Consider the following 25,910-nt stretch of genomic DNA (forward strand, 5'->3'; position numbering starts at 1 on the left):
TGTGCATATGCTGGTCTGGTCAATTCTCTCATCTGGAGAAATAAAGCGAAAGCCATTATTGCTTTCACGAGGAGGTTTAGATTTGATCGTGTCTTGATGTTTTGTTTTCGTGGTAGGGTCATCCTTGGGGTCCAGAATCTGGGCCATGGTGGTGGGGTCTTGGCATGAAAGGTCGCCAGGAACCACCAATGAAAAGGAAGAAAATTGGACAAGTGGGACGTCGAAAAAAGGCTGCGAGAAATGAACATGGTAAGTTTGTTTGGTGGGGGAACAACAGCACAATGACAGTGACAGTGATGAGGATGTTTACAGTAGTTTGTCAGCAAACATGTTAAATGGCAGAATGACACCATTGATGACAATGAAGTCAAATAAGTAGTGAGACCGTCACAACAGCGCACAATGTGATTCACTCGAGCACTTGTATCTGTGCCTTTCAACCCAATCTGGAATATGCTTTTAATGCATCTTTTTCCTTTTATTCCTCCAACAGGTGACATGAAGAGGAGGATCAACTTGAAAAATGGTTTTGGGTAATTTATTGGAACACCAAGCCTTTTTTCTTGGAAAACCCAGATTAGTAGGGAGGCTAACTGCTTCTAAAAATATACGCATGGCATTTGGATGTTAAAAGTAGCTTTAAAGGTGTAAATTGTGTAAACTAGGGTTAATTAAAAGATCCAGGTGTCTGCCACATCAATTTTTCCCTTTGCTCCACCTCTCTCTCGCAATGTCTCCCGGCGCTCCCGGTAGATGTTTACAGGCCTGTACACACATTTCATTAACGTAATCCCTCGCTATACATTACAACACACCACCCTCTGTATGGTACACATTCAAACAAGACAATCCTTAAGCTGACGTGTCCCTGCGTATTACATCGAGGTTTGCTAACTACTCGCACACAGACCATGCTGCTCTATGCAGTTGTATCTATTCTAAGGTCATTCCTCCCTCCCCTCCGAAATGTAACAATATTATTGCATTGAAGATGCTATTGCAGAGACATTGTAACTGAACAAATTCAAAACTACTTGGGGTGTATACTTGTGTTATAAAATGCATCAAAAGGAATTCTTCAGTCATATAGAGCCACAGTTGTATGTATATGTATATGCATGTATGTTAACCATTATCTAACAGGTCATTCAGAGGTCATTAGGGACAAAATCTGGGGACATTAATTATTGATTTTCAGCCTGGTGTTGGCTTCGCGGTTAGGGTGCTGGCTTGGGATCCTCGGATCCTGAGTTCGAATCCCGGTCGATCGCTGAATTAACGCCAGGGGGGTTGACTCAGCCTGTCATCCTTCCGAGGTCGGCAAAATGAGTACCAGATGACTAATAGAGAGGCATTACATCAGCGGCAGCCGCGCCTCAGGAAATTGATGCAACCAGCGGATAGATATATGGGATGGTGTAGTAGAGCGACATTTAAATTGCAACTGACCTGGAAAATGACTGAGTGAGCGATCAAGATTTTAATTATTTCTGAAAGTCAAAGTGTAAAGAAACCGTCGTATTGAAAAATAATTCCAAAAAGGCTCGAATAGGGATTACAACGCGAAATACATTTTGGATGACCTTTTCCAAAGATTTTTTTTATGCATATGGGATGCAGCATTGGAAAATGTTATTTATGAACTTTTCATTGTGCAGTTTGTAATATGTGAAGCTGAGTTTTGGAACCAATAATCCCAATAACAATTTTGGCCCTTGGAAGTAGTATTTTTGAAGTGTCGAGCAAAGCCCAGAGCGGTGCTGATGGACCTGAATGTGTGTAAAACCGACAGTTACAAAGAAGTCACGAGAACGGACATTGGTAAACTGATGTAAACTGAAGCCACGGACACAAAAAAAAGAACGAGGTAAACATTTCAATGATTTTTATTGACGGGAAAACATTTACACGGGCATGCTCGTGCCAAGTGTGCAGTTAATTTTCCTTGCATAAAGTTTGCCAAAACTCCTCAAGGACATATCAGGACTTTTCGCAAAAAATAAATGAAAGTATCTGACGGATGGAGACATCGCCATGGTGACGTTTTCTATTTCTGCCATATCACCCATTGAGTTGTGGTGGATGTTCTTTCTTGGGATGTGACATTTTGTAGGCAAGGTAGAAGTTGAGGGTTTCGCTGGGGTGGAGGAGAATCAGTTGGTCCTACAGCTCATTAATGGGGTAAAAAACTTGAAATATGTCACTTTTACGTCGCTCACAAATCCTCATGTGATTTTCACCCTGATATGGTCAGACCTTGAGATCCAAATGGAGAACACGACCGTACCTGATTTCTGGTCGATAAACGTTAAATTCTATGACATCCACTCTCCAATGAGTTTGAATATTCTTTTTGATTAAGATCATATAACAATTGCACATTAGTTTGTACACTGTCTGATGATGATGTTGATTGTATGCAGCTATAAGTACACGTGCACTATTTGCCGCTTCAACACTTTCGTGGAAGATGAAATGCAGCATCACGTGGAGAGCGTTGACCACAACAAGGTGCTGAAGGCCGTAGTGGACTTATTCCCGCATGAGAAGGCCCTTGCACCATTTCTCCATGTACGTGTGGTGAGAAGTAAAAAATGTGCTTCATAAACGAGGTGTAAACCCTCGAAGGGTCATTTTCGTGCAATGTTCAAAGGTTGTCCGAATGAGATGCTCACAATAGTCAGACACACAAGGAAAATGTATAACTACGTGTATTTTGAAATAAAATATGCATTTGTATGTTTTGTTAATAATCATATTTATTACCTCCGCCACCGAAGGTCGATGGATGTTATGTTTTCACCTCTGTTTGTCTGTTTGTTTGTGAACAAAATATCTCAAAAAGTTGTGGACGGATTCGGCCGAAATTTGGCAAAGAGGCAGCGTATGTTACAAGGACGAAATGATTGGATTTTGGTGAAGCTTCAGATCCGGCTAGTCGAAATGTTTAAGTGTTTCTTCACCATTGGGAGATCGGGCCGAAATTTATACATAGCAGGATATCTCAAAAAGTTATGGATGGATTTGGACAAAACTTGGTGGAAGGGTTGTGTGTGTGACAAAGACGAATTGATTCGATTTTGGTGAAGATCTGATTATGGATTCGGATATGAGAATTATTTAATTTTTAAGTGATTCTTCACCATTGAGAGATAGGGCTAAAACCGATACATAGCACGATATCTCAAAAGGTTATAGACGAGTTATGACGAAACTTGGTGGACGAGTTGGTTTGGTGACAAGAACAAGGCGATTCGATTTTGGTTCAGGTCCGTATCCAGATCCGACCTATCAATGGGATACAAAACGTAAACTGGTTCTGCCTGGCGGAGATATGCTCTCTACTGAGTGCCGTTCTAGTTAATACCTATATTGATAATTTAAAAAACAACCTCAAGAGTATCTTGTTTGCAGAACTTTCTGAATGCCCCATTGTATATTTATTGTTTTGCCTGATACGGCAGAACTTTTGACTTCCTGCACACCTTGCTGACCCCATATATTTCCTTCCCTTCTTTCTTAGTAACCTCTTTCCAAACCCTCTCCCCCACCTCTCTCCTTGTATACACCGCTCTAACTTTCCTGCCATTCCTTTTCCTCCATATCCTTCATCCTCATGTTGGCTTTCTCAATTTTTATTTTCCTAACTTAGCATTTGGTGAAGATGCACTGCAGTTGGGATACCTGTACTTATTAGTGAAGTGGAGAAGGGGTGGGACGTGTTACTGGTGGGAGAAAAATATTTCACCCACTTTCATTCTTCAGTGTGTGTGTGTGTGTGTGTGTGTGTGTGTGTGTGTGTGTGTGTGTGTGTGTGTGTGTGTGCGCGCGCGGTGTGTGTGTGCATGCGGTGTGCGTGTGTGTGTGTGTGTGCGGGGTGTGCATGTGTGTGTGCGTGCGGTGTGGGTATGTGTGTGTGGGCGCGCGTGCGTGTTTGTGGGCGCACGTGTGTGTGGGTGCACGTGCGTGCTTGTGTGTGGGCGTGCGTGCATGTGTGGGCGCGTGTGTGTGTGGGGGCGCGCGTGCGTGTGTGGGGGGGGGGGGGGGTGCGTGTGGGGGGCACGCGTTCGTGTGTGGTGGCGCATGCGTGTGGGGTGGCGCATGTGTGTTTTTCCCTTCTAACATGTAGCCCATGATGCTGGCATACCAAGTTAAAATCTCATATACAGTACTCCATTGGTCATTTTGAGGATGGGATGATTATGATAAATATTGTACTCATATGTACAATATATACAGTATACAGTGCATTCAGTAAGTATTCAGACCCCTTCACTTTTTTCACATTTTGTTATGTTGCAGCCTTATGCTGAAATCGTTTAAATTCATTTTTTCCCTCATCAATCTATACTCAATACCCCATAATGACGAAGATAAAACAGGATTTTGGAAAATTTTGCAGATTTATTAAAAAGAAAAAAAAAGAAATATCACATTGACATAAGTATTCATACCCTTTGCTATGACACTTGAAATTTAGCTCGGGTGCCTTCCATTTCTCTTGATCATCTTTGAGATGTTTCGACACCTTGATTGGATTCCACCTGTGGTAAATTCAATTGATTGGACATGATTTGGAAAGGCACACACCTGTCTATATAAGGTCTCACAGCTGACAATGCATATCAGAGCAAAAACCAAGCCATGAGGTCGAAGGAACTGCCTGCAGAGCTCAGAGACAGGATTGTGTCGAGGCACAGATCTGGGGAAGCCTACAAAAAAATTTCTACTGCATTGAAGGTTCCCAAGAGCACAGTGGCCTCCATAATTCTTAAATGGAAGAAGTTTGGAACAACCAGGACTCTTCCTAGAGCTGTTCGCCCGGCCAAACTGAGCAATCGGGGGAGAAGGGCCTTGGTAAGAGAGGTGACCAAGAACCCGATGGTCACTCTGGCTGAGCTCCACAGATCCTGTGTGGAGATGGGAGAAACTTCCAGAAGGACAACCATCACTGCAACACTCCACCGATCTGGGCTTTATGGCAGAGTGGCCAGACGGAAGCCTCTCCCCAGTGAAAGACACCTGAAAGCCCGCTTGGAGTTTGCAAAAAAGCACCTAAAGGACTCTCAGACTGTGATAAACAAGATTATTTTGTTTACATGTTTGTTTTACATTCTTTGTTTTGTTTGTTTTGTTTTGTTTGTTTACATTCATTGTTCGTTCATTGTTCATTGTTTTGTTTACATTCTCATGTTTACATCACCTTCATTTGGACATCAGGTTTGGGCCTGCGCATTCATGAAAGACCTTGACCAAAATATTCCCAGGCCGATCCCATTATTGTCCCCCGTCGCACCGCGGAGCGAAAGGGGGACTATGGTTTTCCCCTCCGTCCGTGCGTGTGGGCGGGCGTGCATGCGTGCGTAAGCGAAGGACCGAATTCTAATTTGTGTGTGTGGGTGCAACCCACGTCAAAATCCAAGATGGCCGCCCCCATGTTTGTCTGAACCTTGTGAGCGGAATATCTTGAAAAATAAGCGAAGTACCAACTTCTAATCTGGTGTGTGGGTGTATCTAGGCATAAGGAAGAACGCTATTGAAAATTGGGTCGCCACGTCAAAATCCAAGATGGCCGCCACCATATATATATATATATGTCTGTACCTTGTGAGTGAAATATCTTGAAAAATAAACGAACTACTAACTTCTAATCTGGTGTGTGGGTGTATCTACGCATAAGGGAGAATGCTATTGAAAATTGGGTCGCTACGTCAAAATCCAAGATGGCCGCCTTGCGTCGTCCACTTTGTCAACTGTTACGGATTCGTCACTTCCGTTGTTGTGGTTCTCATCCACTGTAAACATTTTTGGTTGCATGTACTACTATTGTTGTCGTTTAAGTGAAATAGAGATTACTATTTTCAAAAGGTAAAAAAAGTTAATGTTTTAAAAGAAACCGGAACCGGACGAAGACGAAGAGGAAAAGGGGGCGGAGCGAGTGAGTCTGACAAGAAGCCGAGCTGCTTCGAGGTCTTGAGCAAACGTTGGCGAACGAGGGTCACGAGTGAACTTCGGGTTTCCCGGGAAAGGGATTCCTGCGACAGAGTTGGTATCGCTGTGACAGATCAACCTGCGTGTCAGGTTTTGCGGTTGATTCCGAAGAGAATCGTTGTTTGAGGGCAGTTGCGCCTCGAGAAGAGGCCCATTGGCCGTTTTTGTCTCACGCCTGATTTCGCATCACTCTGGGCTCTTTGCCTCGCTTCAACCATTTCACCGCATCCAGAAGTTAAGCTGGTGTGTGTGTGTCACGTGGATTTTGAGTGGAAATTTGCGGTTCGCCGTAAAGGGAGCCGTAGGGAGCCGTTGAACGTCCATATCCAAAGGGGTGATTTCCCAGTCACCTTGAGGGCACCTTTACGCATCTTTGGCAGCGTGACTGTCACTGTCAACCGAACGGGATTCTGGTCTCGATTCGACATCGTTCTGACGATCACTGGAGCGTGGAACAACTTTGGCTTGAAGCCGGGATAGAGACATTGGGGATGTTCTTTTCATTCACTTGGAGCACAGTGAGTTATATTGTACGAAACTGATGGTACCATCATAGGAATGATATATTTGTTGTACAATTGATTACTATTGTTTTTTGTATTGTTATTCTTGTGTGATCTTAATACAATACTTGTTTGTTGGTAACAATTGGTGTGGTTTCAGCATTGATCTTTGACATACAGAATAACACATCTTTCTGCGGTGACTCCTCTCGGGGCTCGGAGGTACACCCTGACCGGGGTTTGGGGAGGAGCACGTAACACAACTCACATCACTTCACCGACGGGGGACCTAGGCGTAACGCTTGTGTTTTTGAATTTGAGCCATTCAAGAAGTAGTCCTTTTTATTGAACTTTTGGGTGCTTTCAGATTGCATTTGTTTAAGTGTTTTATTTTGCAGGATGTTGTGATGCACAAAATGAGGAAGGTTACAAAGAGAAGACAAGTCTGGGAGGAATTGCATGGCACACCCTTTGCGCCAAACGATCCTTTTGCTGGTGAGAACTTTCCCACAATAGTAATTATAATAATAATAATACAAGTATTGGTGAGCAGTACGAACTCTTTATTTATGTGCAGTCCATGCTCTGCCCCTCTCCGAACTGAGGAAGTAGAAGGGGTAGGGGAGGCGGGGATGAGGGAGGGGGAGGGGAAAGATATACTACATATACATCGTTTGGGGGTTGGGGTGGCTTTGACAGGCCCCTCTGTTTTGGGGAGGGGGGGGGGGGAAGGAGGAAAAATTTACCCATGCAAAGAGTGCTTCATTACCTCAGTGTTGCCCAGGTAAAAAAAGGTAATTGTAATACCCTCTGCCACCATCAGCAGGTGGCAGTACACATTTACATTGAGAATTTACACCCCTCTCCAGGTCCCCCATACCCCCGAATGAGGCTGCGGCCACATAGCCTATGTTGCCCCCCAGACAAAATTGTATTTGTATTTGTAAAGTATATAAGTGTTTATAGCTGGAGTACCCAGGGTTGCTCAAGCGAAAAAAAAACATTAACATCTATCTATAATTCCACTAATCTCTGTGTGTATGTTTGTTTGTATGTTTGTATGTTTGTCTGTGACCGCTGTTTCTCGACAACTACCGGTCCGATATACTTGAAACTTGCCAGGTATATTGCTGGGGACCCGAGGATGTGCCTTTTCAAGGTTTTAAATTAATCGCAGAAGTAGTTACCGAGCTATGTCCAAAAAACGATTCAACCAATCAGAGAGCAGCGAGCTATCACGTGTGCCGAACGTGGCGAACAGACTCTGCCTCGGATGGCACATTTGAGAGCGTATTCATTTATTTCCCGTCGGCAAACTATGTTGCCGTTAAACTATGTTTTAAAACTAATAAAAACTAATTTGCGATTCATCGTATTCATCGCTTCACATTTGCGACAGTGAAGACTTCACTTCCGGCAGCCAATCACAGAACGCGTTGTTGCGAGCCCGAGAGCCTGCGCCATTACGGTTCGTAATTCGATTTCTTCCGGAGAAAATAATAATTTCTCGATTTCTTATGCGCATTATTTCTCCCAATTCAGTCAGAGCGAAGGGCGGAAGCGAAGAGCGTTGTTTTTTTTGTTTACGGGCGTACGGGCGGGGTAGAGCGTACGGGTAGCGTTTTTTTTTTTTTTTGGCAAGGAACGGGCACCCACGTACGGGCATGCCCTAGTATTTGAAATGAGGGCAAATATGATGGAAAAGCAATTACATCCAAATTAGAATCAATCACAAATATTAAATAATTATTTTACCTTTTGGTTGAATATATTGTGCTGAATGTGCCGTTCATCACGTTTTTGAGTGAAGTATGATGACGTTCAAGAAGAAGAAGCCTTTCCACCAACTTTGACCGCTTCCGGAATTGTTTTATTATTTGTGTTCAAATGTCTGGTGATTGTTTTGTATTTATTAATCCGATTGTGTACTTGCATATAACTGTCATTAATAAAAAAAGGCTTCGGCACTCCAGCACTTTTTATTTATTAATTTTTCTTCAAGAATTTTTTTTTGAAAAAAACGTTTTGTTTTTTTTTGACTAACTTTTTGCCTAAAACACTCCCAAGCACTCACTGATGAACCACTGAAAGTTTTACGAAGATCCGTTCAGCCATTTCTGAGAAGAATGGCGACACACAGACAGACAGATAGACACACACAGAGACCAACGGCTCTCTTATATAGTAGATATATATAACTGGCTCTGGTAAAAGCAGACACTTGGGGGCATTTGTCTTTGCGAGAAAAAGACGAAGAGTCAAAATATGACCATAGGAACTGTGGTAAGTTCAGGAATCTCCTTCAATCAAGTGGTTTATTAAAAACGATACCAAGCTCTCACAGAGCACACGGCCATCATGACGAGCCGCCATTAACCACTGAAGCCACGCCCCCAGACGTCACTACCCAGTACGTAGTACCAATCACAACATCTCCCTTTCATTGAAATTATTATGTTTGTATGCAACAAAACACTACTAAACTAAATCAAAATAATAAACACAATCAGACACAACTTGAACCACACATAGATGGGATATGGGGTTACTGTTATAACTCTTAACCAAAATGTAATTACTGCTCAGTATGATTAGCTAAAACAGAGAAAACACAGAATCATTCCAATCAACGCATTGTCTCTGCAACAATATTACAAGGGCTGATTTCTGGTGGTCGTTATTCACTATCACGATATCTCGACGGTTTTCGAATCACACGGCCTGATCTGGTCGAGTATGGAGAGTTGTCCGGCCTTGTTGTCTCAGCACTCTCGTCATCCTTGGAGCTGGAGCAGCCGTTAGTTTCCATTGCTGAAGCGTCGTCGTTGAAATGGACGTGTCGAGCAGTTGGTAGACTTTGATGTGTTGGTTGGGTCGGTTCGTCCTTCCACTTGGCGCCACAATCGGGTGGATGAAGTTCACGCAAGTGTGCCCTGGTTCTTCGAAGATGCATCCCGTTAGGCGTCTGTACTATATACGAGCGGGGTTCATTACAGCGGGCCACAACTTTCCCAGGGTACCATTGGTGCGTGTCCTTGTTCAGAATCCGAACCCGATGTCCAATAGCCCAATTCAGGTAATTGCGGCCCAGCCGTTCTGTTGTATTGCTTCGCCATCCGGTCTCCACGTTCCTTCAATCGTTCCTGAATTTCCTGATGCCTTTGTTGTGCAGGAACCAACAGACGACTTGGTAGGTTGGTGCGTATGGGCCGGTTGAACAGCATTTCGCTTGGACTTGGGAGGTGGGAATCTACAGGTGTGCACCTCAGGTGTTGTGGTGCAATATCTATGTCACTCCCTGATCTAATACCCTTTTTGATCATGTTCTTCACTGTTTGAACTTGTCTCTCAACCAATCCATTACTGCGTGGATACCTCGGCGATGTTGTCGTGTGTTTTACATTCCATTTGGTACACATATCACAGTACGGCTTACCCACATATTGAGGTCCATTGTCCGATATGATCTCCAGAGGTGGGCCGAACATACTGAAACATTCAGATGTGGCCTTGGCTACTGCACTGCTCGTCGTGTATTCCATTCTCTTCACAACTGGGTACTTGGTGTAATAATCCGTCACCAAGAGGTAGGTCTGCCCGTGTAGCTCACACATATCACTGGCTACCTTTGTCCATGGTACCGCTGGTATCTCATGAGCTATCATAGCCTCACGCCTTTGTTCTGGTTGGTTCTCTTGACATGCCGTACATGTTCTGACAGCTCTCTCAATGTCCAGATGTATACTTGGCCAGTAAACACATTCGCGTGCTAGACGTTTTGTCTTTTCGATCCCCATGTGCGCCTCATGGAGCTGGTCGAGGATATCCTTCCGTAGCTGCTCTGGAATTAGTACCTGTCGACCTTTGAAGAGAACACCGTCACAAATACCAATTTCATCACGGTATGGCCAGTACGGACGTAGGTCCACAGGCAGCTCTGTAATCCTAGCAGGCCACCCTCGATGAACAACCTGCTGCAATGCTCGAAAGGTTCTATCAGCCTTTCCACACTCTTTTTGTCTTTTCTGAAGCAATGAGGTCAAAGCGATGATGATCATCCACATCATCAAGCTCAATACCATCTACACGTGTGTCCAACTGCAGTTCCTGATTGTTCTCTGGGTTTGGTAGCCTCGACAGCATGTCTGATAGCATCATCTCACGGCCGGCCTTATACTCCAGATCAAAATCGTAGCCTTGGATTTTCACAAGAAGGCGCTGAAGCCATGGAGGGGCGCTTGTAAGCGGTTTGCTGATGATCATGACCAATGGTTTGTGGTCTGTGTATACCTTGAAGCGTTTCCCAAACATAAGTATGGAACTTCTGTATGCCAGCAACAAGGGCCAGGGTTTCTCGTTCAATGTTTGAATATGCAGACTGAGTGGGTGTCAGAGTACGTGACGCAAAAGCAACAGGCTTGTCATCCTGCAAAAGGCATGCACCCAGTCCCTTCTGTGACGCATCTACTTCCAAAACTGTCTCCTTGTCATGATGATGGTATGTTAGACAGGCGTCTGCATCAACACTCTGTATCAGTTGCTCAAATGCAAACTGGTGGTCTTCCTGCCACATGAATGGCACTCCATTCTTCAGTAAATCTCGGAGGGGTGCCACTTTATCCGCAAAGTGGGGAATATGTGGTGACAGATAGCTCATCAGTCCAATGAATCGGCTCAAGTCTTCCTTATGCTGCGGTGACGGCATCTTCCGGATGTCACAGATCTTCCCAGGATCAGGTGAGATTCCTTGTTTGCTGTAGATCGAGCCGAAGAAGTTGATACGGTCGGTCTTGATGATACATTTCAAAGAGTTGAAAACCAGACCCTCTCTTCGTGCTACTTTCATCAGGTTCAGAAGATTACGATCATGCTCTTCAGTTCGTCCTGATACTGCCACATCATCGGAGATACCAATACAGCCTGGTGCTTGCTCGAGTATGCGGTCCATGGCTTGCTGGAACAGATCCTGGCTGACACATGACCCAAAAGGCAATCTCTTGAAGCACCAGCACCCAAAAGGTGTGCGGAATGTGGTCAAATCCTGGCTTTCCTCGTCCAGATGCACAGCCCAATAACCAGCCCGAGCATCTAATTTTGAGAATATTGTGGCGTCAGCAAATTCTGGGTTCAGCTCGGCTAATGTCGGTATTTTATGTGGACACCTCTTCAGCCAAGAGTTTAGGCGTTTCGGATCGAGACATACTCTTAAGCTCCCATCTTTCTTTACACTATTACAGATGGAAGAGCACCAATCCAAGAGCACCAATTTTTGGTTTCAGACCTGGACACTCTACTCTGGACATGCTGCTTCTGCTTTCTCAACAATGGATGGAGGTCCTAAATGCCAAACAGGAAATTAGAGCAGTCTCCCTTGACATATCACGTGCCTTCGATACGGTCTGGCACCCCGCTCTGCTCACCAAACTCTCCTCTTTTGGTATCCATGGAAATCTCCACGCATGGCTGGCGAACTTCCTCTCCAGTCGTAGTCAACGTGTGGCCCTGAATGGGTTTCTCTCATCTCTTCCTGTTCAGGCTGGAGTTCCACAAGGCAGTGTTCTGGGTCCTGTGCTTTTTCTGGTCTTCATCAATGATCTCTCTGACTCTCTTGAAAATCCTCTGTATCTCTTTGCTGATGACTCTACTCTCTGTCGCTCCATTCTTCATCCCTCAGATCGGCAGTCTGCAGCCTCCTCACTCTCTGCAGACCTGGACAAAATCACAGACTGGGCAAACAAGTGGAACATGTCTTTCAATCCTGACAAATCTCACACTCTCACTATTTCTCTCCGAAAAGACCGACTGGACAACCCTCCCATCCACTTTCTGAATAATCCTCTCCAAGAAGTTCTGTCACTCAAGCTTTTGGGTCTCACTATCTGCCATGATCTTTCCTGGGAAAACCACATTTCAAATCTGGCCTCCAAAGCCAGTCGCCGACTGGGCATCCTCCGTCTTGCGAAGTACTTCCTTGGCACACCTGAGCTCCTCACCACATACAAGGCTTTCATCCGCAGCTCAATGGAATACTGCTCTCCCCTCTGGGCTGGTGCTCCTGCCTCACACCTAGCTCGTCTTCACGCTGTTGAAACGAAAGCATTCAGAATCATTGGAATCTCCCGCGATGAAGCTAACTCCAAGGGCCTCTCACTCACTCACCGCAGGCAGGTTGGTGGTCTTTCTGTCTTCTACCGACTCCTCTCTGGCCTTGCCCCCCCAGCTCTCTCTGGGCTCTGTCCCGCAAATATTCCTACAGGTCGCACAAGATCTGCGTGCAACCCTCTTATGGTCAAACTGCCAAAATCAAGACTCTCTGCTCACCTTCACTCCTTCATTCCTCTTTTCTCCCGCCTCTGGAACAAACTCCCTCACTCTCTTCAATCCCACTCCACCCTCCAGGTCTTTAAAACAGCTGTTCACCACCATCTCTTATTTTCCCCCATCCAAAACCTTGATCTTTTCTACCCCCGGTAATTTCACCCCAATTCCACTTTTCTGAAATACCAACTTCTGTCCTGGAAGTTCTTGGTGTCCTTGTGTTTTATACTTCTCCCTTCCCCCCCCCCCCCCCCCGCCCCTTCCCACGCCTCCTCCCCCCAAGCCCTCTCCCTTCCACACATCTCCCTGCTCTCAAATGTTGTGTTTGTGTGCTTCCCCTTCTCTCCCCATCTTGTTTTCCGCTCCCTCTTTTTATATATTTTGTTTGTCTGGTTGATTTGTTTGTGAAGTAAATGTTAGCTCTTTCACGAGCCTCGATTCAGTATACAAAAAAAATAAAATAAAAATAAATCCGTATGATTGTCCACTTTCCTGATGATACCCTGTTTTTCCATTTTCATTCATTTTTCCTTCAACTTCCCTTTGATGTGAACACTACACTTCCTTGGTGCGTCAATCGATGCCTTTGCATCAGGCTTTAGATGAAGCCTCACTTTTCCTTTAAAATTCCCAATTAGTAGGGTGGCTTAGCAAAATTACCGTTACACGGTGGACAAAATCACCAAATTTGGCATGAACACTCCTAATGACCTATTAATCAATATTAGCCGAGGAGCCCTCGCGAATTTTTACGCGTATTCGTGTAAAACCAAAAAATCCAAAATGGCCGCCATCCAGTAATTAAAAACACATTTCCCGGGTTATATAAGTCATGGATAGCAAAAATTGGTATCAAAATATAAATTTTTAGGACACTGAATGTGTATTTTGATATTACAATATCACCATTAAATTTAAAGGGACATTCAGTGATTTCATGTGAAGGGCGCCCTCAATGTTAGGGGGGGGGGAAAGCTTTTGGCTTGAATACATTGCTTATAACTCCAGGTCATCAATTATTGCGAATGATAAGCTGTAAACATTGTACCCTGGAAATACAACATTATCATTAGGAGTGCAAAATATCGAGCCCAAGAATTGGGCGTGTCGCTTATTGGATGTCACGCCTACCATTACAATCAGTATCCACTATAAACCAATGAGAGGTTTAGATTAAGACTTAATCTAAACCTCTCATTGGTTTATAGTGGATACTGATTGTAATGGTAGGCGTGACATCCAATAAGCGACACGCCCAATTCTTGGGCTCGATATTTTGCACTCCTAATGGTTATCCTTTCTGGTCGGATCCAGCTTGGACTAGACTATTAAGTACATATGTACACCTGATATAGGCTGCACATTAATCGAAACAAAACACTGAAACAAAAAAAAGCCGACTTGGAGGTACATGTAAGCAAAGTATGTCATTTGTTTTTGAAAAAATGAGGATGCCCCCAAAAGTCTCTGGTACTGCATATTGATATAGCTTTATATATTACAATACTCCTGGTCTAAAAAAAACCTCCCAGTCCCACTTGGGATGAGGGGAATTTGTAGCCACACAATCATGAAACTTATAACCACTACATGATATAATTGACCTCAGTCATCAACTTTTAAAGAAAATAATTTTAAAAAATTGAGTGTACAAGTACTTTGGTCATTCAGTAGTGAGCATGGGGGATTTCTGTTGAACAAAAGTATATTATAATGTTCAGTGTGCAATGTGCAAATCCTTACTTTCTCAGTAATCTAGACATCTGCAATGTTCTTATTTACTTGTCTATTTAATACATGGGCAAACACAACGTTTTGAGCAGACAAGATTGGCATTGCCACATTTGCATGTGGTGGTACAGTCTCCTTTGCAACCACATTTGATTAGTTCTCTGCATGCTCTGGAAACCTCTGGCATTGATATCCAAACTGGTACCTGTAGTGAAATCGTATCCGTACTGAACCCGGGTGGGGATGCTCGCTGCTCGCTGTCATTGTTGTCACCGCTAGGGGCGTGACTATAAGACCCGTTGCTGTGTCAGTGCTCCGAGACTTCTCCCTTGTGACATGTTACATCGGTAGCTTCGTTAATGGTACGCCTTTATAGAATATCTAGCTTGCTTGCATTGACTGATATGAATGGCTTTATGAGATGTCGCATCGTATGCTTATTGTGTATTTCTACTTACAGGAATGATGTGATGATCTAAATGCAATTAAACCAAACCGTTGGACTAAAGTTGTGTGGACCTGAATGGTTTTCCACAACACTTAATTGCATTTAAGATCTGCTGACATGGCTGGCAACAAGACGTTGACGGTGTCCATTTTCAGCGCCGACCCACAAGCCACGGACGGAGGCTTGCAACTCAAGCACTGGCTCCGACAACTGGAGCATCTCTTTGATGAGCCTGAGACCGCTCCGACGCCTGCCGCGAAGCTGGCGATATTACACTCAAAAATCGACTACCGGGTCTACCACGCGGTCGCTCAATGCACGACGTATGATCTTACCATCGCGGAGCTCAAGCGGCTTTACATAAAAGAAAAAAGCCCTGTGTATGCGCGTTATTTGCTGCAGACGCGACGGCAGCAGCCCAACGAGCCTATGGATCATTACGCCCAGGAGCTCCGGCAGCTCATGCTGGACAGCGTCAAGGAGCCACGGACTCCCGAGCAGGCTAAGGATGATCGACTTTTAGATGCCTTCATAGCAGGGGTCTCCTCCCAGGAACTACGTCTCAAACTCTTGGAGAAGACCGACCTGACCTTCGCTACGGCGGTTGAGCAAGCGACGGTGTATACCGAAGCGCGGATGCAATCGAACGCCTATGATCGCACGCGCCTTTTGGCGGGCACCTCACTACACGCCCGGCCGGAGAGTACCACTGACGAGGACGTGGATCCGCCTGCTGAACTCCGGGATGCTCCGGAGGATGACCCTACCCTGACAGCTGCCGTTACGACCAGCAGACCCAAGGCCTTGCGCGGGGCCGCATGTTTTTTTTGTGGAGGGCCTCGTCATGCCCGAGTCGTGTGTCCGGCACGTGACGCTATTTGCCATTTGTGCTCGCTAAAGGGACATTACGCGAAAGTGTGCAAGAAAACGGCACGCGGCTCGCGGCCCTTCGACTCGCGCAGCCGCGGCCGCGCGGGCGCAGCAACCTTGAACGGGCTCGTAGCAGAACCCACGAGCCCAGCGCCTTACCCGACTTCGAAGGGGAGGGCCGCTCTCTGCGGCCCGCTGGGCGCTCAAACGACCTTGATTGGCGCCACCGGACAGCCACCACCGTCTCATTCTCCATCGGGGACAAAGGCCGCGTCCTTGGCCAAACCACGGGCCACACTTCACCAAGCCCCTCGTACTCCTCGAGTCGCCCACGAGCTAACGGCGGCCCCCGCCCCGTCAAAAGAGTTAAGGCAACTTTCGAATACTACTGAAGCCTTTTGTCAAAGCGACCAAAAATGTAAAAAGGCAATTTCGAATACTACGGAAGCCTCTTGTCAAAGCGACCAAAAATGTAAAAAGGCGATTTCGGATACTACGGAAGCCTTTATCTGCCAGGAGTGTCAAAAGGCAATGTCAAATACTACGGAGGCCTTTTCTCGTCGGATTTTGAATCGCGAAACACCGGAATGCTGGGGAAAGCCCTCTGATGACGATAATGGGATCCCCATGGCCAACACAGCCTCCGGCCACGCTCGCAAAACTGCTGCTGGTGTAGGATCCACCCGCGAGGCTGGACCGACCCATTCGGGGGGCTCAGTCCCGCTCCCAGCTGCCTCGTCTGGCCTGGCTCAAGCCCTTATTCCCCTTATGGTTGAGGGCCATTGTGTTCAGGCCTTGGTGGATACCGGATCTACGGATAGTTTTATCGACCAACGACTTGTGCTCAGGCATGGATGGCGGATTGGGCGGTCTACGAGACGGATCTTCATGGCTTCCCAGGGACTGCGGCTCAGCACGAAAGGGGAATGCCGATTGAAACTCGTGCTAAAGGGACGGGTTTTCCCTGATGTACACCTTATGGTTTTACCCGCATTATGTGCTGATATTCTGCTAGGACACGATTTTCTTAAGCTGCATGGACGTCTGGTAATGGAGTTCGGTGGGCCTGACACTCTTGTTGTGGGGCCGGACGACGCGCTAACGGTGTGCGCCCTAGCGCAAATGGACGTCCGGCCGCTTTCGCTGTTCCCCAATCTAACCTCCGACTGTACCCCCGTCGCGGTAAAATCGCGACGCTACTCTCGCGCGGACATGCAATTCATTGCGGACGAAACGGCTCAGCTCTTGAAGGACGGCATCATAGAACCTAGCAGGTCGCCGTGGCGCGCTCAGGTCTTAGTGGTGCGCAGCGAGGCCCATCGCAAACGCATGGTAATCGACTATTCCCAAACGATTAACCGCTTTACACAGCTGGATGCCTACCCCCTTCCGGGGATGGACGCGCTAGTGCAACAGGTATCCCAGTATTCGGTCTATAGTACTCTCGATCTCCGTAGTGCGTACCACCAGATCCCTATCTCTAGGGCGGATCGTATCTATACCGCTTTCGAGTCGGGGCAGCGGTTGTACCAATTTACACGATTGCCCTTTGGGGTGACGAACGGGGTCGCTTGTTTCCAGAGGGCCATGGATGACCTCGTTGCGCGGGAGCACTTAACCGATGTTTTCGTCTACCTCGATAACCTTACGGTTTGTGGATATGACCAAGGGCACCATGACGCTAATCTGAAGCGCTTCCTTGAGGTCGCGCAACGGTATCACTTAACTATGAACGAGGATAAGTGCCGATACTCCCTACGCACCATAGATCTTCTGGGGTACACCGTGACCCATGGCTCTGTCTCTCCGGATAAGGAACGTCTGCGACCTTTGCTCGACATGGCCCCTCCCTGCGATCGGGCGTCCCTGAAACGCGCCCTTGGGCTGTTCGCCCATTACTCCAAATGGGTGCAAAATTTCTCCGCGAAACTTCGCCCCCTTGTGGCCTGCGACACTTTTCCCCTGAGTTCGGCCGCATTGACGGCCTTTGAAGGTCTTAAGACCGACATCGCCCGAGCCGCCGTAGCGACCATCGACGAGAGCGGCTCGTTCGTCCTCGAAAGTGACGCCTCGGATCAGGCCATCGCGGCGACCCTCTCCCAAGGGGGACGTCCCGTGGCTTTCTTTTCACGGACTCTTACCTCCGCTGAGCGGAGGCACTCGTCCGTTGAAAAGGAAGCGTATGCGATCGTCGAGTCTATTCGGCGATGGCGCCCGTACCTACTCGGGCGGAGCTTCCAAATCATCACGGACCAGCAAAGCGTTGCGTTCATGTACGACACCTTACACGCCCAGCGCATTAAGAACGAGAAAATCACTCGCTGGCGTATCGAACTCGCCGACTTCTGTTACACCATCAAATATCGCCCAGGGAAGGATAACCAGGCCGCCGATGCCTTATCACGCCCGACTACATGTGCTGGTATCACCTCGTTGGAGGGCCTACGGGTGCTGCATGCTACTGCGGGCCATCCCGGCGTAACGCGTTTCGCTCATTTCGTGCGGAGTGGGAATCTCCCTTACTCGATTGACGATATCCGCCGTATCTGTCGCGACTGCGCTATCTGCGCGGAAATCAAACCGCGTTTCTATAACCCCCCTATGGGGACTCTGGTGAAGGCTACACGCCCGTGGGAACGCTTGGCGATGGATTTCAAGGGCCCTTTGCCGGTGTCGAGCGGCTCTCGCTATCTGCTCACTATCGTTGATGAGTACTCACGATTCCCCTTTGCTTATATGTGCGCGGACATGACTGCTGCCACGGTGATGCGATGCTTACAGAACTTGTTCTCAATGTTCGGTTACCCGGCCTATGTCCATACCGACCGGGGTGCAGTCTTCTTGTCTCAGGAGGTGCGCGGCTATCTGCTCCAAAACAACATTGCGTCTAGTTACACCACGCCGTACAGACCCCAGGCTAATGGGCAGATCGAACGCTTCAACGGGATTATCTGGAGGGCCGTCATGCTCCATCTCCGGACCCACGGCCGGGGCCTCGATAAATGGGCTTGGTCGCTACCTGCGGCGTTGAACTCAATCCGGGCACTCCTGAGTACGGCAACTAACCAAACTCCCCACGAGCGACTTTTCCACCACCCCAGGAGCTCGGGGTGTATACGGTCTTTGCCCAGTTGGCTCGCTGGGCCCGGGCCGGCCTACCTTAAACGGGCGGTTCGCGCGAGCAAGTACGACCCCCTTGTGGACAAAGTGCAGATTCTCCAGGCTGATCCTGAGCATGCTCGTGTGATGACGTCTGATGGTCGTGAGACTACTGTCTCCGTTCGTCATCTTGCCCCTTGCGGGGTCGACGACCTTAGTAGGGAATCGGACGAACCGGTCGAACCCATCTATGAGACTATGGCCTCTCCCGACGCTCCCATCGCCGACAGTCCACCGACCCTCCCCCCGTCGAGACTGCCCGGGTCCGACGACTTGGCGTTAACCCCTTCATCACCCGACCCTGTTGACGCCTCTGACACCGGGGATACAGGGTTACGAGACGCCGTACCCGGGGAATTTCGAACGCGTGCTGGCAGAGAAATTCGCCGCCCGGCCCGATACGATTGGGCCGACTGATACTCCGCGCCCTATTCATGCTGACGCTCACTCGCTTTTAGCCACGCGGCCGTATAATTCTGACGGGGGGGGGGGGGTGAATGTAGTGAAATCGTATCCGTACTGAACCCGGGTGGGGATGCTCGCTGCTCGCTGTCATTGTTGTCACCGCTAGGGGCGTGACTATAAGACCCGTTGCTGTGTCAGTGCTCCGAGACTTCTCCCTTGTGACATGTTACATCGGTAGCTTCGTTAATGGTACGCCTTTATAGAATATCTAGCTTGCTTGCATTGACTGATATGAATGGCTTTATGAGATGTCGCATCGTATGCTTATTGTGTATTTCTACTTACAGGAATGATGTGATGATCTAAATGCAATTAAACCAAACCGTTGGACTAAAGTTGTGTGGACCTGAATGGTTTTCCACAACAGTACCCATACATCTGACACCTTGGTCCATGCAAATGTCTGTGGAGAAGGAACCACTTGCTGTGTCTGTGTGCTGGTTGTCCAGATTCCGGCTTGGTACAATGCCCGCCGGGCATGTTGAAGAAGAGCATCCTGTGTGGGTGGTATTCTGTCCATTGATCGATTCTTCTGGCAGAAGAGTTCCTGTCTTGCTTCATTGACGGAGCTCAAGGGACTTGTTCTATCATACAAGATGATGATTAGTCTCTCGATCTTCTGGAAGTGATCAGCGTCTGTATAAAGAAGCTCAAAGGGGTGACGAGCCAGATACACAAATGTTTCTGTGATGTCTTCATAGGCTTGCCAAGCCTGCCAGGCTGACTTCTTGCCCTTACCTTGGAAGGCTGATGTGGTATCACATCCAGAAAGGGCATGAAATACTGGTAGAGCTTGTGATCTTGTTTCCCCAAGTCTGTCACATATGGCATTGATACTGTAAAATCTGTAATTCTTACCCATTCCAAAGGCAACCCAGATGTCTACCAATGGCTGAGTGACCATGAGATCATAAAATGTACCAATAAGTATGACTACAACGTCTGTGTCAACAGTGCGCACTTTAATAGTCTTCATATCTTGCTCTAGTGCATGCACGATGTGCACTATGACCCTCGTATCTGCTTCCTCATGGTTGCAGTTCAGCATGGCGTTGATGGTGCCTGTGGATACTACAGATTCACCTGATGTGATGTACACGGATTTGCCTGATGGAAAGGTAAACTCGGCAACCTTGGACGTCAGAAAGGCAAATAGCTCCTGTTTGTTTTTTGGATCACGGAGGAAGTCCATCCAATTGCCTGGAAGCTTGGTTTGGCCGGACACTTTTCTGCGCACACCCTTTCCTCTCTTTTCCCGGGTTGATTCCTTCAAACTGTCTGGAATGTATGTGTCCCACACAACATCCAACCTTGTGGCATTCTGTAGCTGCTTCACCAGGTAGGGGATGAACACCTTGTCTGCATACTCAATGAACGTGCTGACTGCAGTAGTCGGCAGACAGTGCACAATGACAGCACCATCCAGTACAATGCAGTCATAGGTTGAAGGTGGCTCAGGCTGCTCGGGCTGCTCAATACATTTCAGTAGATCGGACTTTGTGTTTGGTAAATGCAGCTTACCAAAGTCTGAGAGAGAAGGTGGAAAGGGTTGTATCTCATGGGCAAAGAATTCCTTCAGGTCACCCTCGCGACTTTGCATGGCAATGTACAACTGGCCAAAAAGTGCCACATTGTTCTGGAGCACTTTGATCTTCTTCCCCTGCTTTGTCGGGGCATTGGGTTTAGGTCTCTTGAAGAGAGCCAGTGAGTTCTTCTTGATTGGGTCATGTATAGAGCAGCTGCGATCTTCAAGTACACTCTTGACATACTCCTGATACTGCTTTATGCCTGTGTCTTCCAATGTGCGTAGTGCGGATACTACAGACTCATCCATGCAATTGCGACTGTCGAGTGTCACTAGCTCTTCAAAATCATCAAGGAAGGGGTTTCCCATTCCCAATGCCTGTAGTCACAATGTCGCCCTCTAAATTAGGTATATAACTACGGATACCCACAAGGGTCACATTAAGGTTAGGATAAAAGCATAATTAAAACATTCACATTATTTCCATGTTCAAACCCTTGTCTCAAGAACGCACTATCTTGAGAAAAAATAGTTTAGATCACTTTTAAATTCAATTAGTTTGGATGTTGCAGTCAATATTATGTAGTTTGATTTCTTTGATCTTTAGACCTACGGGAAATAAACAACCATGTTGTCCATATGTGGTAGGTTATTTGTGTATCTTTTTTAAAAATAGGGCTTCAATAAAAATATTCTGGTATAATATAATCATACTTTGGTACAATTTAGCCATCATATGACCGCTAAAAACCAAGGAAATTGCTATTTCAGCATAAATGGCGGCCATTTTGGATTTTTATGTTTTACTTTAATATTTCAGGAGGGTGACCGAACATGTTGAGGACATGGTTCTGATATTTAAGTAATATTTTGATACAATTTGGCTTTCCTCTAACAACTACAACCCAAGAAAATTGGTATTTTATCATGAACGGCAGCCATCTTGGATTTGTTTGTGTTACCATGGTTACGTACATATTTCGAGAGGGCTCCTCGGCTAAAATCAATTGATATACCCTAAGGAAGCCTCACACCAAAAATGGCGCTTTTGTCCGCCCGGTAACGGTAATCTTGAAAATTGACCCCAAGCCACCCCGCTAAATGCAGTCAAACCTGTCCGGGAACAGCCTTTTCAAATCATCCACGGAATTCACCTTGTAGGCCTGTTCCTCATGGCGCATTGGTTTCAGAATCCTTGATGCTGGAGGAGCAGCCTTCAGCAATGTCCTCCGTTGCCCAGCAATGCTGTTTATGGTGACGATGTTGAGCCGTTCACACGCTGGTAGTCCAAGTACTGCAGGTCCATGTACTTCAACCACATAGAACCTGTACTTGAACCAATCTGAGTCTTTATATCGACACAAAAGCTTGAGGATTCCATGACACTTGATCTCACTGCCATTGTAAGCAGTGAGCTTGGTCCCACCAAGCAGAGTCAGTTTTGACATCCATTTGTTTCCATACATGTCCTTCACAATACGCGTTGGCAAAGTATTCCCTGACGCACCTGTATCCACTTTCAACTGCAGTTTGTATACACCTTTCATGTCAGGGCATACAATGTTCAACAATGTGTACACTTCATCCCTCGTCTCCTTCATACACAGTGCGGATACCCTGATCACGTGAAACGGCTTGGTGTGTTCATATGCCTCAGTGTCACTTTCGTAACTGTCTTCATCGCCTTCAGTACAATACCCCGACACTTCATTCACCGAGGTCCCATTATTGTTACTTCCCTGAAGCATACCTCTCAACTTGCTTCTGCTGACTCGACGGCCTCTTCCACCCATTGCAGGACGGCGGCTCCACTCGCCGTATCCATCAGCATATCTCGTGCTTAGTTTGGGATTTTCACAATGGGCCCAGTGTCCCAGTTCACCACAATACTTACAATAATCATTGTATGCTGGGCAGTTCCGTGGTGGATGTGATAGTCCACACCTTTTTCACTTTTGTCGATGTGTCATGGCATTCACAGACGATGAAGGCCCTTCCATCTTCTGGATGGCCTGCTTTCCGATTACCATTGCTTCGTACTTGCGTCCCTCACTTAAAACCAGGTCCATGTCGTACCCGACCTCCTGGTCGAGCAGATGCTTTTGAAAATCATCATGTGGGGTGCTCGCAACAATCAACTCGATAATCCGTTCCGATAGTTCTGCTTCGGAGAAATTGCACAACCTTCCCTTCCGTCGGCATCGGTTGACGAAATCATCAATGGACTCTCCTTCTTGCTGCCGGAATCTCATCATTTTCAGCCGGTGAATCCGAAAGTTTACATGAATGTCCAACTGATCCTCGAATAATTTATATAATTTATCCGGATCCTTTTTATCATCCTCACTCAGAGTCGATGCATTGATCCGCCTCAGTCCTTCGTCTCCCACAGCAATCTGAATCTTGATGGCCTGTCTGGCTTTAGTATCGATGCCCTCGTCCGACAGCACCAAGTTCATTCGTTGCTTGAATAACTTGAAGGTCTCTGCCAGGTCCGAGCTGGACCAGTCCATTGTCGGGAACTTCGCCATGTTGAAAAAAACACGGAACTTGCCGCCGTGGTAATCCGCAAAGAAAACAAGACCAAACGTCAATCTGCTTGTTGATCTTCACGATCCCGCGCTGCCACCATGTCTCACGCTGCCAAGTAAGTTCAGGAATCTCCTTCAATCAAGTGGTTTATTAAAAACGATACCAAGCTCTCACAGAGCGCACGGCCATCATGACGAGCCGCCATTAACCACTGAAGCCACGCCCCCAGACGTCACGACCCAGTACGTAGTACCAATCACAACAGGGACCAAATTGAGATTTTTATATGGATAGAAAGAGTAACTCTACAGCTTATTATGCACCAAAACATTTTTCCAAGAAACAGCAGAAAAGTTGTGAAATTCGACGAAGAATCTAAAATGTCATGCTCAAAATGTGCTCAGAAAGTCACGATTCCTTGGTCGAAAAGACATGAAGATCGCAAAATTTCGATGTTTTACTACAAGCCATACATCGTAATTCGAAGTAAATCCCTGACATACATGTTTGGTATGAATGAAAAGCTCTACGTGTGCTTTGTGCGTGTGTGAACTGTATTGTGAACGTTTAACCTAATTCTCTCCATTGTTTAAACGAAAATATAATTGTCATTAAAATACCATAACTTCGTTAATTTTCATCCAATTAACATAATGTATATGTCAAATGAAAGAGAAAAGCATGAGGAATCAGATGATATCAAAATCTCAATTTTAATTTTTGTCCCCAAGTATCTTCTTTTGCCAGAGCCAGTCACATATATATTTTCTGAAAACAGAATCGAGGCTCGTGTAAGAGCTGATGCATTAAACACGAAAACATTCACGGATGCATAAAACATACAATAAAGGGAGCGGGAGACAAGAGGGGGAGAGAGGGGAAAGCACACAATCACAACAACAGTAGAGACCAGGGTAATCGGTAGATCTGTGGAAGGGAGAGGGCGAGAGATGGGGGGGGGGGGGGAAGGGGGGCATGGTACGCGGTACAAAGCAAATAAACACTACCAGGAATTTCAGGAAAGAAGTCAGAGATTGAAAGAGGTGGATTTGGGTGTTCCAACAGGGGTAGAAATGATCAAGGTTTTGGGTGGGGGAGATAAGAGATGGTGGTGAACAGCTGTTTTAAAGACCTGGAGGGAGGGGTGGGATTGAAGAGAGTGTCGTAGTTTGTACCAGAGGCGGGAGAAAAGAGGAATAAAAGAGTGAAGGTAAGCAGAGATCTTGTGTGTCCTGAAGGAATATTTGGGGGACAGAGCACAGACAGACCTGGGGTAGCTCGGCTGTAGAGGAGTCTGTAGAAGACAGAAAGACCACCAACCTGGATGCGGTGATCGAGTGAAAGGCCCTCAGAATCGGCTTCATCACGGCCGATACCAATGATTCTTAAAGCTTTGGTTTCTACAGGTGAAGCGAAGCTCTGTGTGAGGCAGGAGCACCAGCCCAGAGGGGAGAGCAGTATTCCATTTCGAATATCTATATACAGACTAGTACAAAAACCAGTCAAAATTACGGGTTGGGGGGGGGGGGGAGGGGGGAGTTTTTTCTACGGTACGGCCTTGTGAGCATGCCAAAGTCTGAAGCCTCGGACTATAATCAAGTGTGCTGATATCTTCTTTATTAGACTTAAAAATGTAAACGAGCACCCATTTTACAATGCACATCATGTGCAGAGAATTTCACCTCCCTGAGCTTTGTATTTATTGCTATTTAAAAAAAAAACGCTTCTGTACACTGCCCTCGAGGTTTGGTTTGCAAGTCACCGTCTACAATTCAAATTTGAAGAGATGCAATTACTCCTTCATGGAATTTTATTTTTTTTAATCCTCAAAAATATACCACAGTGAACACACAGTCTGTTAAAAGATTGGCCTTTAAAACCCGATTCAAATCGTTCTTATGAAGGAGGACAGACAAATACACTGTTTTATGCACAATCTTTATATTGTTGCGTTTTTTGCGAAGCCCGTTCCCTTACAAAAGGGGAGATTAAGCCCCTTTTTCTCCTTCGGTCTTCGAACCGCGAGACTGAGTCGCCACTTCCGGGCAGACGTGGAAAAGGGTCTCGGGACAATTTTGCACGTACCTTAAGTACCCACGCCGCAGCGGAAGCGGGGATCGAGTCTCGCACGAACCACGTATAATTGAGTACACCCGAGCGGATGGCGTACCACTTGGCCCGTGCTGTGACCTTTCTTATGGAACCCGATCAGAGCGATCCAATTCGTACCATGCTAAGCCAATGATAGAGAGACAAAAGCGGTCGAATCAAAGGAATAACACGATTTAATGACTATTTACAATGGTTTGGAAGGAGAAGAGACACAGGGCCGTCTTAAGCAGTCTTAACTAATTTGCCCAGACAATGG

At 46.5% G+C, this 25,910-nt stretch overlaps 1 protein-coding gene across 2 annotated transcripts in view; it reads left to right on the forward strand.

Annotated features, from left to right (window-relative positions):
• LOC137439136 (uncharacterized) overlaps positions 1 to 25,910 on the forward strand; it is an 83,710-nt gene that overhangs the window by 14,894 nt on the left and 42,906 nt on the right. The window contains exons 5-8 of one of the 2 annotated variants that reach the window (XM_068134852.2): positions 117 to 249; positions 494 to 533; positions 2,424 to 2,580; positions 6,893 to 6,989. In XM_068134852.2, coding sequence (XP_067990953.2) covers positions 117 to 249; positions 494 to 533; positions 2,424 to 2,580; positions 6,893 to 6,989 — 427 coding nt within the window. The remainder of the gene's footprint in view (positions 1 to 116; positions 250 to 493; positions 534 to 2,423; positions 2,581 to 6,892; positions 6,990 to 25,910) is intronic. The other variant, XM_068134853.2, reaches the window with a different exon arrangement.

The sequence above is a fragment of the Myxine glutinosa genome, chromosome 13 (assembly GCF_964187855.1).
Source record: "Myxine glutinosa chromosome 13, kmMyxGlut1.1, whole genome shotgun sequence".
In the NCBI taxonomy this organism is placed as follows: domain Eukaryota; kingdom Metazoa; phylum Chordata; class Myxini; order Myxiniformes; family Myxinidae; genus Myxine; species Myxine glutinosa.